The sequence below is a fragment of the Oryctolagus cuniculus genome, chromosome 13 (genome assembly GCF_051225735.1).
Source record: "Oryctolagus cuniculus isolate XC-2025 breed Fujian yellow rabbit chromosome 13, ASM5122573v1, whole genome shotgun sequence".
Classification (NCBI taxonomy): Eukaryota; Metazoa; Chordata; class Mammalia; order Lagomorpha; family Leporidae; genus Oryctolagus; species Oryctolagus cuniculus.
Genome location: NC_142879.1, coordinates 96,464,130 through 96,481,905, shown reverse-complemented (window position 1 = coordinate 96,481,905; position 17,776 = coordinate 96,464,130). Strand labels below are relative to the sequence as shown.

Here is a 17,776-nt window from a genome sequence, read left to right as displayed (position 1 = left end):
AATAGATGAAAAATTTCTGCTGCACAAGCACAAAGAGACAAACATTCAAGATAATGCAGAATGTTTTCATTGTAAATCCAAATGTACAATAACCAAGAGCATATTTAAATCAGATGAATATCCATTGTAATATTTGGATTCTGTTCTAGGGCTTTTCTGAGCAATAATAAGGCTTTCTGTTTTATTTTCACTGCAAAATATTAACTAACTTGAATATTATAACAATGTTTATATCTAGACAGTTTGTGCACACATGTGATGTTATGGAAGTGTGTGCTGTGTTTACCTTCATAACACATCACCTTTGTTTTTGAAGGAATAAAATTTGAATTTCCTCACATCTATTCATAATTCATTATATTCCTTTAATATTTTGCTTTCTATTACATTTAATAGATTTTTAAATATAATATATATTTCTTACATATCTGAGAAATGAAGATGTTTACACGTCTGAGTTTTGTTCATTAATCTCTAAAGTTTCCTTTAAAATTCCATTCAGAAGATTGCATTAATGATGCTATTTCAATGAGTTAAATCACAGAGAAGGGTGTACAAATACCTCCATCTCTACATACTAGCATATGCACAAACACATGCACCCTCACCCACTCACCAACATATTCACTAAAATACTATGAGTTCGACTGTATGCTATTTCTGAAAATGCAGGTACAAAACTCTCTTTTGAAGTCCCTTTTGTATTACAGCTCCATGTCATAGTTCTTACAGCTACCACTAACATACTATTTCTGAGACACAGGTTTTAACAGCAAAGTACAGAAGTTTTCAGAGCAGGTCCCTACATGAAATGAACTCTACCTGGCCCAGAAAACATTTACTCCTGTCTTTCTAGGGACCTGTGCTCTTGCGACCACCTCTCTTCATGTTCAAGTGCATTCCAGAGCCATGGTCCCTCCAAGAGCATCTCCTTCAAGCTCAAAACATATAGATCCCCTCTAGCTCATTTAATCTGGATTCCCTAAGTAGTAACGTAACATGCTTTGGATCTCATCTCCCTCATCCATAAAGAAAATTTGCTGTTTTGTTATGGGTCTCTTAAGCTCATTTTTTATCTCTCAGTAAGAAACAGCTAAGACTGATTCTACCAAATATGGGAAAAAAAAAAAAAAAACACAGGCAGAGTTGAAAAAATTAGCCTCCTACCATTACATTGTGGATACAACCTTTTCTGCAGTCATGAAAATACCCACAACTTTTCACCAGAAATCGGCTTCTTTTGAGGAGTCTGAAGAGGATCAAAGAAAAGGCAAGAGAAAGTAGAACTCAGACAGGTTTACACGATCCTTTCGGATGGCAACGCTTATGACACAACAATGCAGGAAAATTATCTGTACATCTGATCAAGTCTGATGTTTATCTGATTGTCTATGAGAAATATCATGGTTTATCCACTGGGGATTTGATTATGATGAAATGGAATGTATGAATATAAGGCCCTTATTGAGGTAGTGATAATGTTACTGGGAAGAGAGTACTGATAGTCTAACCAATGCTTTAGTTTTCAGTAAATGTTTCCAAACGTGAATAAAACTCTGATTTTTGGTGTGTTAAGATGGGCTGACTTGTGTTTCTCCCAAATTTTTTATGTACTAACCCTTAGTACCACAGAATGTGACCATATGTGGAGATATAATACTTAGAGATGGTTAAGTTAAAATGAGCAAATCCCCTGTACACGCATCATAATACTAGAATTCAAATCCTATTCATATTTTCTAGATAAGGAAGAAGTTCAGCAGCAAGGAATCCCTACAACTTTCATTTGATAAACACATGGCCATCTTGTGAATATTCCTTTGCAGCTAGGATCCGGTGGTCATTTAGCTACTTCCTCTGCAGTTACACCCATCTCTATGTCCAGCCCATGCAACATCACTAAGTAAATACTTGTTAACCTGGTAAATTATTCTAACTATGAGAACTTGTTATCTGTGCCTCCTTGTTGTGTTGAAGGATGCTAAGTCATTGTCAGGTGGATAGCATTGTTCCCTTGGAGAGATGAGAGCGAATTTTCTGCCAAGTTTGTTTTTGCTCTCAAGTGCCAAGTGCATCAAGCTTCCAAATGTTTGGGAAGCACCTCCAAAGACCTCAGAGGCACTAGTACCCACTGAGTTGCCTCCTGTGCACAGCACCAGCAGGATCTGACTGGTATCATGGGTCACCAACAGGCATCGCCTGGGTGCTCTTTATTCTTGTGCTCTTGGTCCTATTGTGCTTTAGTGAATGACAGTCTAGTAGGGTTTTGGTAAATCTGCATGTGCTCTTGAGTAGTAAGAGAAGTACCAGATGGGCTGATGCCGTGGCTCACTTGGCTAATCCTCCACCTGCGGCACTGGCACCCTGAGTTTTAGTCCTGGTTGGGGCACAAGGTACTAGTCCCAGTTGCTCCTCTTCCAGTCCAGCTCTCTGCTGTGGGCCAGGAGGGCAGAGGAGGATGGCCCAAGTGCTTGGGCCCCTGCACTCGCATGGGAGACCGGGAGGAAGCACCCGGCTCCTGGCTTGGGATAGGTGCAGCGCCGGCCGTAGCGGCCATTAGGGGAGTGAATCAACAGAAGGAAGACCTTTCTCTCTGTCTCTCACTGTCTATAACTCTCTCTCTGTCTCTCTTTCTCTATCTAGCTCTGCCTGGCAAAAGAGAGAGAGAGAGAGAGAGAGAGGTACCAGATGAAAGAGTAAGGGACTCACCCCCTCACCCCTTCGTGGAATAGTAGGCATTAACTTTGGAAGGTGGCTGCAGAACTTCTACGATGACATTAACAAGAATGGGGGGCAGCCAGAATGCCTACTGTGGCCACTTTCTAAATGTGTTACTTGTGGTTAGTGACTTTTTTTTTTTTTTTTTACAGGCAGAGTGGACAGTGGGAGGGAGAGACAGAGAAAGGTCTTCCTTTGCCGTTGGTTCACCCTCCAATGGCCGCTACGGCCAGCGTGCTGCGGCCGGCGCACTGTGCTGATCTGAAGACAGGAGCCAGGTGCTTCTCCTGGTTTCCCATATGGGTGCAGGGCCCAAGGTCTTGGGCCATCCTCCACTGCACCCCTGGGCCACAGCAGAGAGCTGGCCTGGAAGAGAAGCAACCGGGACAGAATCCAGCGCCCGCCCCGACCGGGACTAGAATCCGGTGTGCCAGCGCCACAGGGGGAGGATTAGCCTAGTGAGCCGCAGCACCGGCCAGTTAGTCTCTTAACTGTCTGAAATCTCCATGGCTTACCCTGTAAAATGAAGACAGTAATCATCACCACCCTGTCACATCGTGGGAAGACTAAGTGAGCTGATATATGTTAAGCTCCTAGGACAGTATAAGTGCTCAGTAAGTGTTAGTTATTAATTTTTAGTTCATTTTGCCTAAGGGTCAAATGGGCAGTTAAACAGCCATGGTATTGCTGATTTACACTTGAGTAATGAAGCCAATCTTGTGGAAAACATTAAAGGATAGATTCAACTAAATGGATGTTTAGGATGTATCCTCCCTTGTATTGTATTAACCTTTGGGGTTATGAAAACATTTTACAAAATAGATAAATCCAATACCATGAACTTTTAGTTAGTTTATCTGTGACATGAATGAACTGCAAAGTCTTTGATTCCTGGGCCACAGTGATAGTCAATGATGCCATATAATCTTTTCTCTCTCTATTTTCTCCATCCAGGGTAGGGAGTCTGTTTTTGACATGAACCCATACTAGAATTCTATTCCTTCTTCTTCTTCTTCTTTTTTTTTTTTTTTTTTTTTTTTTTTTACAGGCAGAGTGGACAGTGAGAGAGAGACACAGAGAGAAAGGTCTTCCTTTGCCGTTGGTTCACCCTCCAATGGCCGCCACGGCTGGCGCGCTGCAGCCGGTGCACCGAACTGATCCGATGGCAGGAGCCAGGTACTTATCCTGGTCTCCCATGGGGTGCAGGGCCCAAGCACTTGGGCCATCCTCCACTGCATTCCCTGGCCACAGCAGAGAGCTGGCCTGGAAGAGGGGCAACCGGGACAGAATCCGGCGCCCCGATCAGGACTAGAACCCGGTGTGCCGGTGCCGCAAGGCGGAGGATTAGCCTAGTGAGCCACGGCGCCGGCCCCATTTCTTCTTCAAAAATATGTTAGCATCAATCATATACCATTGAGTCAAACTCAGACTGAACATTTTCAAATGATCCTTGTGGACTGGGGCTGGGGTACGGGTAAAACAGAGGGCTGTGACAAGAGAAAGTGGTCTTCCCAAGGTAAGACCAAGAGAGAAGCATGGAAGAAAGAAACTTGTTTTAGATATAGAAGATACTGCATTCATATCTGAGGCTGAACATTCTCAGCCAGATGGATTTTTTGATATTAGTGATGGGAACTCTAGCATAAGGAAACAACCTTTCAGAGTATATGGACACAGATCAAGTCATCTTAGGAGACAGTGATAGTTCAACCTGAATCTACAAAAAGAAAAGACCAAGCATGTGAAGAGTAAGGACTATTTCCTCAACCACACTGGATTAAGAATTAATGCTTTTGTAGTAAAAGAGGTATGGTTGCTAATACCAGAATTCTACTATATATAGGTTATACTTTATTAAGCCACATGCATACACATAGTGTACAGCTTCAATACATTATATTATTTTAATTTTATTAGCTTGCATTCTTGGTTTCCCTGATATTCAAATTCTGAAACATTCCTAAGCACTAGTATTGATAAGTGACTAGAACAAACTATTGCAGTCACTATTATTGTGGCAAAAAAAAAAAAAAATGAGTAGTTCAAGCAAGTAATACCTACTAAGGAATTCTTCAATTGGTGCATTGTGGATGTAGGTTCTACACTGTCTCTTGCTTAGTACTTATGAGGGTACTTAAAAAGTTCTTAGAATATGGATTAGAGGGTAAATGTATTTTGGTGCCTAAAATTTAAAATCTATTTGTACCTCTTTTCATACATTTTACATGATTTTTTAAAGATCCCTGATATATGAGAAATAGATATAGATTATAAATTGATAGATGGATGAGAATAGATAGAAATAGATGGGATTCCAAGGTTATCTAATAAGTAAGATAAGAAAGACCAAGAACCTTGCTATCTACATAGAAACAAGGGACAGATTTGATGGCTGACCTATTTTTTTACAATCTATCTGTTTCAGACGGTGAGTGGAAATGGGAATACCAACATCTTCCATGACTATATAGATGAGGTCTACTTAAATAGTGTTAAACAGATAAGTATTTTCAGGCAAAATGATTCCATCCTTGATCATAAAAAAAAAAGTCATGCAATATTATCAGTAAGAGCCTATAATTTAACTTACTCTCTTTGGCTTGATGTCAAACTTCTGTACTACACATAGACATATGGCACTGGCCCTCAGTAATAAGCAACATGGTGACTAAGTACTGGGATAGTGCTTGGGCCTTCCTCAAGGAAGAAGCGAGGGGCATCAGTTACAGGTATGGGGCAGCTTTAAGACAGGCCTGTGCTTCGGTACGGAAATGTCCACTGCTCAAGCTGAAAACACAGAACAGAGAGGCTGAGACGCATTTCCCGGGAGTCAGTCTTAGAAAGTTTGCTCAGTGAGAAGCACTCTGGTCTCTCTGAATTTGTTTGGGTGAGAGGGCATCATCTTATTTTTTACAAGCACATCCTGAATAGCTGGCCGATCATGCCAATCATCTAAGGACTAATTTGTCAAGCAATAGAAGTGTGCCCCTTCAAGCCTTCTGGAAGGGAAGTCATGTAAAATATCTCTTCCACATAGTCACAGAAGAGGCAGAACCACATTGAGTTTTGTTTTCTGACTATGTTAGAACATTCTCCAGCGCTGCAGTGACTGTTTAATCCCTTCCATTTATCGTGGTGACTGACAAACAAAGGTGTTCAATAAATGTTTGTTGAATGGATAAACCCCAATTTACATAACTCTGACGTAAAAATAGATCAGATAGTGTTCTTTATAAATTTACAGCCTAAATCTGATAATTCTACAATAAACATTCGTTGATCTTGTGCAATGAGATGCTCACCGTGCTAATCTCTGAGAACACAATGATGCACGCCATGATGTTCATCTGCGAGAAGTCACAGTGGAGGCAGAAGCAAGACCTGACACTCCAACCTCTGGAGAATTCCACAAAGCAGTTGGAGAGACTGCATTCTTCCCTAGCTGGCATTATCTCCTAAGATGGTTTATGGATGTCATGCCTGTATACTAACCCGGCATTGACTGCTGCTTATACGTAAATTGCTATAGCTCATAAGGTCTATGCACAATCTGCTTAGAAAAATTTCCTTGTTAACAGTGTTCTGATTTTTTTTAACTTTTATTTAATAAATATAAATTTCCAAAGTACAGCTTATGGATTACAATGGCTTTTTCCCTCCCATCACTTCCCTCCCACCCACAACCCTCCCATCTCCCACTCCCTCTCCCATTCCATTCGCATCAAGATTCATTTTCAATTATCTTTATATACAGATCAATTTAGTATCTATTAAGTAAAGATTTCAACAGTTTGCACCCACACAGAAACACAAAGTGTAAAATACTGTTTGAGTACTAGTTATAGCATTAATTCACATTGAACAACACATTAAGGACAGAGATCTTACATGAGGAGTAATTTTGAAATAAATTCTTCTTTCAACATCAAAATCAACTTTTCCAGTGAGTTTTAATTGAGTAGCTGTCATATTTTGATACTATTGGGGAAACTAAAAATGTTCAAACGTTGAGGTGTTTATATTTTGATGGCTTTAATTTTATACAGAAATTCCACATGAAACAATAAAGAAAACATAATATAAGTCTGATTCTGTAGACAATACCTGATATAATTTTATTATACTTTATTTGTTTTCTATTTCTTTTTATACTATTTTTTTTTTCACAAAAACTTGACCATAGAACCTAGTCTTGTGTCGATGTCACATTAGGTTGATTTTGTTCCCCGTTTTTTGTTGTTATTGTTGTTTGTTTTTGCTATCCCCGCACACAACATAAGCTCAGAGAGAAGGGCTAGGACAAGTTTCTTTCTGTTAGGTCTTTGCAGTGGCTAGCTCCTTGCCTAGCCCATAGTAGATAAAGTTGTAAATAAATAAATAAATAATTCAAACCAAATACGGGTCTTGTCTGAAAACATACAATATTTAAGGCAAAACTGCAAATAGAACAGAAGTGTATAGCATGCTGTGTACTTTTAAATCAGGTATCATTTCTGTATTGACAGCTACCTAAAATAAAATACAGAAAGATGAAATCTTATGTGGCGCAAGAAAAAAGAGACTCACAAGTTATTCTCTATCTTTCTTCCTGTATGTCTCTCCATCTCTCTCCCTTAAAAAATTGTCATAGTAGTGTGGTGTTGCTTCTCTCTTGTTTTATGATGTAAAAAGGCAAATTATTTTGTATTAGTGGCAGAAACCAAAAAAAAAAAAAAAATCTGTTTCGTGTGAAATATGCCTAAAGGAAGATTTCAGAAGATAATGTTCTGGAAGTTTTGCCATTAAGAAATTAACATTTTCCTCAACACTAAACTATCATTTCAAACCAACATCCAATTTTTTCAGAGTCTGAGCTCTCAGAAATTTAGTCAATATTTTTTTCCTATATTGCTGTTCCAAAGTTAGAGAATCTTTTAACATTTTAATATTCAATGATTCAACAAATGCTTATATATTTTAAATTTTTAGCCTACCATCTCTATATGTTGCATGCAAACATTAGTAATCTCTAATAAACACAAAGCATACATTTCTATGACATGAATTCTATTCATTATCTACATACAAAAGTCTACATCATGATGGAACTTCTTTGAAACAAAAAATTGAATTAAAAAATCAAATGATTATCTGAGGTTGTATGAACTCTCAAATTTGTTAAACTTAAAAATAATCTTGTCTATTTAAATCTTTAATATGTAAATATTTCCTTTAATTTCAATTACTGCTGAGTATACATCTATCTGCAGATATTCAGAGTGGGGTGGTATAACAATATTGGAGCAATGTGTTAACTACACATCAAGCCCACCTTTAGAGGTGACATCATTTGCTCTCAGTTCATTGTTTTTCAAGGGCTGTCAAAGTTAGTGTATTCCACATGCTATTGTCTTGGATATTTTTCAAATGCTACTCTTGCCCTAGTACTTTTCCTAAGGATATAAAAATGATTTTTATTTGAAAATTGTTTCATCTTCAGAAATAAATTAGAAGCAGGGAATTAATCTAATTTAAAATATGCTTTAAATTAAGAAAATCACTTTCTGTTTGAATTCTGTTCGAATCTGGAGAGTGCGTAAAAAGTTTCATCTATAGTCTTGATATTTAGAGTTGAATCATGTATAAAATATCTTTATGTCTGTGGCTCAATCAGACTACATATGCTTTTGTTCATCTAAGGAATATTAAAAGGTATTTTTCAATAGTCTTTTTTCTCAATCAGCCAGTGCAGAAAGCATCCTTGGTGTTTTCAGTTTTGTCCAAGTGTGTACACATTTCAATACCTTCGACATTTTCCTTCCTAGGCCCGGACAGTCTTAATATAAAGAGGATGGGTATTTCCTTTAAGCACACAGCTATTTTCACAGGCATGAGCCCAACATGAAGGCAGCATCTGTTCTAGACAGGGATGAGTGAACCCAGCCAGACTTGGGGTTTAGATGAGGTCAGAATCTATTTTACTGACATTTCTGTCATGTTTATTAAATTGCATTTTGCCAAATGCAATTAAACTTTTAGGAGATACTGCATTTCTTTGAAAGGGGGAAATCAGTGTGCTTCCGTTGGTCTTTGACTAACACAATTTTTAAAAATCCATTATCAGTGTCCTAGGTATGTGCTCTGAGCTGGCTTGTTATAAGCCTCAAGCCCGGCTTCAGGAGACAGTGCTATCTCCACTGTTGTTTGTTTTCCCCATGAGAGAGAGTTTGACTTGGGTTAGCATTTTCAGTTAGGGATTGGCTCCAGTTTGAAAGAACCATCCTATTTTAACACCACATTTGAGAAGACATATTGGAGAAATCATGTAGGACATTACAAAATGATGAGGCAGTAGGAAACAAGAATTGGAGATTTCATCGCAAATAAATGGAGCAGCAAAGATTAATTAAATCTCTAAAATTCTCCAAAGCACATCTTGGTTAAAGTATTTAAAGGGACACTTTCCATGACATGCAAATCACCTGAAATGTTGAGCTTTCATTTCTGTGTTAGATTCACTCCATCTATTAAAAACCCCACAAAAGTAGGAGTCTAAATATATTCTGATCAACACTAGCTTTATTTATTATCCAAATGGTAAAACAGCTGCAGAAAGAAACCTTGGTCTGTTTAATAAATGAGTTATCTGTTGGCATAGTTTTGTAAAAACACTCAGTGAAGTGAAGGCACCCAGATTTGAGTCAAAGTGTTAATGCAAGCGAACAGGTACTTACACTACAACCGAGGACTGCCTACTTTACCTGAAATCTTCCTTCCCAACTGAGGGAGATGCTGGTCATGAAAGGCATGGAGAGGCTTCAGCTCATGTGAATACTCATGTTAGACCTGAATTAGCAGCTCCACAAATTAGGCAGCTCTAATCGTCCTCTCTGCGTCAAAAGTGGCTCAGTGAAGCCACTGTCGATCCGTGATTTTAAGTGTGCACAGCTCAAAAAAGCTTTGAAATTCTCCTCTCTTTAAATCTAAATTTCACCTGAAGGTTTACATTATATTCTGCTTCAATCTTAAACATGAATATCATTTTTCTTTGTTTATGGAAATGCTTCATTTATTGGATACTATTTCTTAATCAAATATAAAACCTATTTCTTACTATAAATAGGAAATGTATATGAACTTTTTTGCTACCTTTTTGGGAAAAATAACACTTGGTAATTTTATAATTTAAAAACAGATGATAGTGCATTCCAACATATTTGTGTTTTATAACACAAAGAAGGCATTTATAGCCATTTTCTTTCCAGAAGACAGATACTAATTGTATTCATTCCCCATCAATAAAATAATAAAATGTAATTATTTTGCTGCCCTTCATATTCCATACCTACAGTTGGAATGAAAGATGATTAAACATTACAGGGTGTGTGGGAAGACCCAGACAACTCAGATTAACTCTTCATTTTCAAATATGTATACTGCTTTTCAGAAAAAGACTGCTGTCTTTGCAAGAGACCTCATTTATTTGGGGGCAAATATACAGATCTCTTAAAAGGCAAAAATCTCAGTCTCTAAGTTGCTAGTTCTTGGATGTGGTTTGTGGGAAGCTAGATACATGCATAAAATTGCAGGTGGAGAATGAGGTCTAAGAGCTGTGTTTGCCATTACATTGCCTACACAGTCAGGAAATCCAACGCAGCAGCTTCTCTTCTCTATGAATTTTTAATAAAATAAGTAAATAAAAGCTAACTTTTAGCCACTGTATATGGATGTCTTGATACCTAGGTAGTAAACTTAAAACGATATCTTGATACCAAGATGGAAAACTTAGAAAGATCTGGTTCTAAATTTCCAAATTTCTACATTTACTCTTCCTTTTTTTTTTTTTTTCTAATGTCTCACAAGAACAAGTCAGATTTACATGTGAATCAGCCACTTAGAAAGGAATTTTTTTCTTCTCTTTTTGAAAGTAATGTCCCTTTATTTGATATTGGTACACTTATAGCAAATAATAAACAGTTGTCTTTCCCAGATCAGGTACTTAAGAGCATATATTTCTCTGAGTGTAGGGAAATAATTTGATGATAAAGATGGGGTTAATTTAGGTTCATCTTATTTGTAAATACCTAGCAACACGAGTCAGGCTTCTTGGCTCCATGTCAGCCAGTGTGAACTGCTGTGTTGCTTTTCCATGTGATATCCTACAACCAACACGGATAGTGGTAACGCTCAGTAGGTTGAGCATTCTGTGTAGGACATGCATACTGTTCATAGTTCACTTGCCATTCCCCTTTTCTTCTTTTTTTTCGGTTTCAAAATGTCTATACGTGCTTTCAAAATTGTGCTTACAATGTGAAAATCTGTCCTTTTAGAAATCTTGTTTGCAAGTAAAAAAGAGACAAACTTACCACTGCAACCTGTGTTTAGAAATAGCATTTTAAATGATTTAGGCTAAGTGGTATAATTATTTTTGGTGTTGAGAGTTTGCTAAAAAAAAAACTGTTCATATTTCAAAAACACTGACACTCCATTTCCAGTATTTTAGAAAGACACAGACAGGTATAAAAATTACTCCAATATTTTATCTGTCTTTACTGTGCATGTACATACAAAGTAATATAAAACAAATATACATACATATAATTTTTAAATTGAGCATTGGCTGTGTTCACATCATAATTTATATATCTCAAAAAAGAAAAATAGTTTTCCTATTCTGCATTCTTTTACATAATTCTGTTCTGGAATGACACTTCTGTAATAATCAAATCACCATTATTTAGATATGGATACATGAATCCTGTATTTTCATTCTAAATTCAAGTTCACTGATCAAATCTAATCCCCTTGAAGCAACCTCAAATTACTGCTATTACATGGGTCACTGGAAACCGGAGCCACTAATACAAATTTTTTAAAAAGCAAAAGCAAAATAAATAAATAAATAAATACCCTACACAGTTAGATGCTGGCTAACAGCATAATCAATTTGATTTTATCACTAAATTCAATCCTTCCTCTTGAGCTGTCAGCAAGCAAGATAAGCAGAATGTGTCGGAGCTGGAGCAGTTGGAGCAGACGGACTGAATCTCGCCAGATGACACGGTTGTGGGCTGCGCTGGCATGGCAGGGGACGGAGAGTCACACCGCCACACTCCCTCATCTCCAGCACAATCTTTCTATTTCATTAATTTTTCATGGAATTGCATTTCACAACAAGCCAGCGTCTGCCATCCATCTGCTCTACTTATTCTGTCCCTTTTGCCAACTTTTTATTTGCATTTCACAACACCTAGCAACCTACTATACTCTCAACTACCTTTCAGGGATTCATCACTTCACTTTTATATGGCTCCCTTGTGTTGATGTTCTCAAAATTCATTTGCAGTTTTCTAAAACTCTGTGTAACCAACCAGCCTGGAACAGTACCTAAATTTCAAGAGCTAACTTGTTTTGCTCTCAAATGCCTCAGAGACAGCGATCATGAGCCAACGCTCAAATTCAAGTTTAACTGACTTATCAAATGCTTGTTTATATAGTATTTCAAATAGGTCTTCAAAGTCCCTTCTCCTCACTAGCTTATGAAGATCAAAACTCCTCATTTAACTCTATCCTCCAATTTGCCTTGTGAAACCAGATGAATTTTATTGGTTCTCAATCTATTTTCCAAAACCCTTGTAAGTGCCTTTGTTTTTTAAATAAAAAAATTTCCAGAAATATAAGTTAATTTTACACATGAATGTATAGTTATGTATAATAATGAATAGAATATCAAGATATTTTATTTTCTAAATGCACTTAATGCTAATATATAGCTTCTTTTGGAAGAAATACATTCACTAAGAAATAAGCAGACAAAACACCATTTCAATAAATGAAAACATTTGTATAGTTTCTCAAAAATATTACTCTGAAGTCATCCCATGGATCAGAAATTAATTGAAAAATTTTAAGTGACCTATTTGTATATAATTACTGTTTTGAGCTGATACCAATAAAAACCTAAATCTTCGCCTTCATTATTTTGGATCAAAATGTCAAAATGCATTCTTTTCTTATAATAGGCACATGTCCAGTTCTTTTCTAATATAGGGAGATACTGCCCTATATAACCATATAAAATAGATTTGATTGTGCATGATCACCTTCATGATTCTGCCAAAAACAATAAAGTGCAATCTCTCAGTGCTCTCTGTGAGAAATAAAATACACGGGTACTTAGTGATGCCAGACAACAATTTCCCTAAACTACTAGTGCTACTATTATTCTCCAAAAGTTATGAATAAAATAGATACAGAATAAACTGATGCACCTCATGTGTTATATAGGGTATGAACAGTGATTTGCCGTATGTGTAAAAATGAGATGTTTTCCCTGATCGTCTTAGGATTTTTAAGTTGCTTGTCTTTCTACTTATCAAAGTCAAATTTTGGTGTTTCTCATTTGTATAGAAAATGTAAATAATTAATATATAATTTCAAAGAGAAAATTTCAGCAAAAAGTAACACGTGGAGGAAATGTAACAGTGTAGAATATTAGTCCTAATAGCACTGGTGGAATTGATGATGAGGTTTACTTTGAGTATCTTTTTAAAGTTTATCTGTAAGAGAAATGCCAGCTCCTGTCAGTTAATCCCTAAAATTCATATTCTGTGACTAAGTTTCATTTTCCTTTTTTTTTTTTATTTTAAAGATACATACTATTTCCTGTGTGGTGTGATGACTGTGAAATAGCTGGTATCAGAAAGTATTTAATTTCCAAGACGGTGGATTGTATTTAACAATGAAGCATTGAATCATCGCCACACTTCAGCTGCAGCTAGAGTGTATCATTTCAGAGCTCATTGACTGTTTTGACAATGAAAATCCTATCATACCAAAGCTACTTTTAGGGTATATCTATAGAAAATGAAAAGCATTTCACAACACTGGGAAACTAAAAGCTATGATGTGTCTTTTGTCCATTACAATAGGTGGAAATATCACTTACAGGAAGAGCCCTTATATTGTGCTTATGAGCAGTGTCTTCAGTTAACACAAAATAGAGCCTAACTGGAACTCCTTAACACTCATCCACACATGTGGAATTGAAATTGTGACAAGCATAGAGTTTAATATTAGATACACTTAATGATTGCTAAGATCCGTCACTATCAGGACATAATTTGAACTCACCAATGTTTCTTGCAGAATAGAAAAACAAACATTGGTAATAAATAATAATTATATCTATAAGCTGAATCTATTCCCAAGAAAATGTAAATAGTTACCATGCTTTTTATAGTTTCCTCTGTTGTCTTCTAATTTAATTACATATGTCTACACTAACTTTTTCTCAAAAAGTTACTATTTCTGAGCTTGATTTGACTTTCCTACCAAATAGCTGTCAGCAGGTGCTATGGGAAATTCCCCTCACACAAATCTACCAGTAATAGGAATTGGCATCCACATCCCGATTGCCTGCTCCTCCTTCAATTTTTGAGCTTGAAAATTAAAACACTTTGTATATTAAAAGTAATCAAAGTATAGAAATATGTGCAATAAGATTTTTATTCTGCATGGCTACAGTTAAGTTTATAGCAAAAAACAAAACAAAACAAAACAAAAGGTCTTCTTTCAGGTTTCTCTCCTCCTCACCCCATTTGGAAGCTTTTTAAGATATTGCAGCTGATATTGTCTTAATAAAAAGGCAAATATTTGAATAAAGGACACACTTTTCATGAGTTTATATTCTATATATTATGGCACAATATTACTCCTTACTCTTCCACTTTAAATATTTAAATAGATTAAAACTATTGGTAAATATGAACACATGAAGTGTAAAGATGGTGCTTCCTTTTCTGTCTTAGGCATATTCACAATTCGATTTCTTGATTTTGTTAAAACTGGCATCCCTTTTTGTTACCATTTTCTTTGGAGGGTACTAAGAGTTGTGTTTCCAATGCTATTTTCAAATAGCAGAGTAAATGACACACATGCATTTCAGCAGTGCAAGAGTTAAAATCTCCCCTTTGGAGACCAAAGATTTTGAAATCTTTTAAAGAAGTTATTGGGCCACATCTGCTCCCAATGATCCTAACATGCAATTCTAATGAACGACTGTTTACTGTCGACATTTGTCTCTTCAAACTGTCTGGCTAATTTCTATTGTTGGAAGAAGTCATAAAAGACTTGGGGACTGGCAGAAGGGTGGTTAGGAAATGGTCTGGCAGAAACTTACCTTGGGCTGCTACAAAAATGAGAATTCCCTAGGGAGGATACCCCAACTATCGCTGACAATGCATCATGCATTAGGAAAACTGGAAAATCTGGTACATTTTTGTTCTACTTTTTCCGATTCTTTATACCTCTATATATTCACTTCTTAAAAAAAAAAAAAAAAAGGACATGCTTCCAATCGCGATAAAAACTAAACTTTCCCTCGCAGACTCACACTAAGGAGCTGACAGTAACCCAAGTTGCTCTGGAAGAAGAAGGCGCGGCACTGGAAGAATCTTTGATTTCTTTTGTGGAATGCGTGCAGGTTACTCCCTTGTAGGACATTGCTCTTAGGAGCAATTGTTCATTTCACACAAGCCCCCCGAGTGGAACCTGAGGCATCTGATGGCCCTAACTTCAGTAGCCAAGAGCACACACTGACTGTGTGTCCCTAGCCACCCCTCCTCCTGCTTCTTTTTAAGAGGATGCAATGCTTGTTTCTTTTCAGGTCTTAATTTCAGCTTATTTCTGCAAGGAAGAGCCCTGTGTTTGCAGAGCAGTAGGGTCCCACACTTAGTACAAACTGCTAGCCAATTTGAGGAGGCGAATGCCCGGCTTCTGCCTGCTCCTTCCTCGACGACAATTTGGATGGCAAGAACCAGCGGCAGAGCTCCCGGCCTTTTATGTATGTTGGCTTAAGCGACTACTGCCGTTGGCATAGCATCTTGCGAGAACGTGGCCTCGGAGTGGGGACTGAAGCAGCGCCAGCCCCGGGTGTGCTGTGCCGGACGGCGAGACCAGGAGGAGCGCAGGTCCCTGTCCTCAAAGGACAGACGCCCCTCAACCACTGAGCTTTCAGCCTCCCTGCCTGCTGGCTCCTGCCAAACACCTTTCTCGCGCAGCGGCTGGAGGAAGCCCCCGGGTATTTACATAGGGAACCTGAACTCGCCAGCACCTGCTCTGGCGTGGCCATCCCATCCGCAAAGCCCAGAGATCACAAGAGGAAGGAAGGGGAGCGCGCAGAGTTGCGGCGCGCAGGCCGGCGCACGAGAGCGGTTCTTACCTTTCCTCTTGGACCTCCTCCTCCTCCTCCTCTTGGACTTGCATTTGAGTTGACTGCTTAGCCCTCCAGACCCTCTGCCGCTCCCCAGGACGGATGCCATGGCTGAGACCCAGTCGCGAGGACCGGAGAGGAGTGCTTTCTTAAGCAATTTCACCTTTCTCTCCCTTGCCGCCGCCGCCGCCGCCGCCGCCGCCGCCGCCGCCGCCGCCGAGCAGGCTGCTTCTGCTTTTGCAAATCGGTGAGCGGGTTCACTTTTTAAGACCAAGGACGCGAGCGCGCGTCTCTCTCCCTAATTGTTCTCTGGCACTGGGCGCTCCTGCTGGTCTGAGAGACTGCGCTGGGAGCCCCAGGACTGAGCCTGTCCCTGGGGCAGCAAGACCCGGGAAAGGTGCGCCCGGCCGGCCGTCCTGAGCGCTCCGGAGCCCTCCTTGGGCTGCCTCTTCATCTGGGCTCCCAGCGCCAGGCTGCTACTTTTGCACCTCTGCTAGTTGTTTGGCACCAGCCACTTCGAAGCCAATCACGCAGGGAGCTTGTCTATTTGCTGCTGCAAAGTCTAATTGGATCCAATCACAACTGTCTTCTGGCTCTGACATCAGCAGCAGCACCAGCCCGGTCGCCCTCTGGCAGCTTGCAAACTCAGCTCCCGTTTGGACGCAGGGAGCTGCCCAGGACCTGGTGGAAGAAGGGAAGGCTGTTCACAGGGAGCGACATCAACGCGGCGCTGGTTGGTCTGGGAGAAGCCCAAGCGGAGCGCAGAGGACAGGAGGGACCCTGGCCTGGGGGTGCCCAGGCTGCCTGCCGCAACCATCCAGAGGGACAGCTCGCGATGCCCAGAAAAACGCAAGGACAGCTTTCTCCAACGCGACAGTTTCTAACTAGTTAATTCATTATCACGCGTATTGTGTCAAGAGGGGGAACTACCTCTCTCAGAAACACAGACTTCTCTCTCCCTCGAAAGGGACTTTTTTTTTTTTCCAATTCCCCTGGGCAGACAGGCGTCCTAGAGTTGTTTATGTCTTGGGTGGTGCGTGTTTGTGTCTTTTCTTCCCCTTTTATCCCCCCTTCATAGCCTTTGGCTGTTGCCTTTGCAAAGGCAAAGTGTTGCATAAAGACGGAGGTGTTGGGATCTGAGTTTGCATTGCACACAGAGGGGTTTTGAGTGCTGCTCTATTTAGAGAGCAGTGGCATGAAATGTAGAGAGGTCTCTCATCTGATAGTTTCATTGCAGAATGTAACATTTGGGTGGAGTACAGTCGCATTTAAGAAGAGATGGATTGCAAATTGAAATATTTTGGAGCAATGCTTTTTTTCAGGGATGACCTATGTTTCAAAGACTAAATTTTTGGGCTCTAAAACTAAAGTAAAATTTAAGGAGGCACGTGATCCAGAAATTGCCACTGTATCTTGTATTCAAATCATGTAAGTTGTTAATTATAATAATAATGGTTTGAAAAAGATCCATGCTAAAAATTCATTAGATGGCAATAACATGATGATGTAGAAATGACACACATGCTTTCTGTTATTTGCTGCTTTATACGTATCTTCTCAAGCTCCTTATGAGTCTAGAATTTTCCAGGTAATTTTCCTTACATAATAACAAATAATTGTTCTAGGAAATGTTGGAGGCAATCAGGGAATTTGTGTGTTGGTAAGGGATGAGCAGACAGATCATATCTCAGTTTTCACTGATGAGAGAGACATTCTACTTTAAATCCTAACTCCACCTTGGAGATCTCAGGCAAGTTATTTAACTATGCCTCAGTTTCCTCTCCATAAAATGAGGATAGCAATAGCACCTACCTCATGGGCTCATTCATACATATGAATCAGTATACACTGTAACTAGCACATATT

At 38.9% G+C, this 17,776-nt stretch overlaps 1 protein-coding gene across 2 annotated transcripts in view; it reads right to left on the bottom strand.

The window, feature by feature from the left end:
• ADARB2 (adenosine deaminase RNA specific B2 (inactive)) overlaps window positions 1-17,313 on the bottom strand; it is a 561,341-nt gene extending 544,028 nt beyond the window's left edge. For both annotated transcript variants that reach the window (XM_051832432.3, XM_051832433.3), the window contains exon 1: window positions 15,920-17,313. In XM_051832432.3, the coding sequence (XP_051688392.3) occupies window positions 15,920-16,019 (100 nt within the window). In that variant the 5' untranslated portion in view covers window positions 16,020-17,313. The remainder of the gene's footprint in view (window positions 1-15,919) is intronic.
• Between the last annotated feature and the right edge of the window lie 463 nt (window positions 17,314-17,776).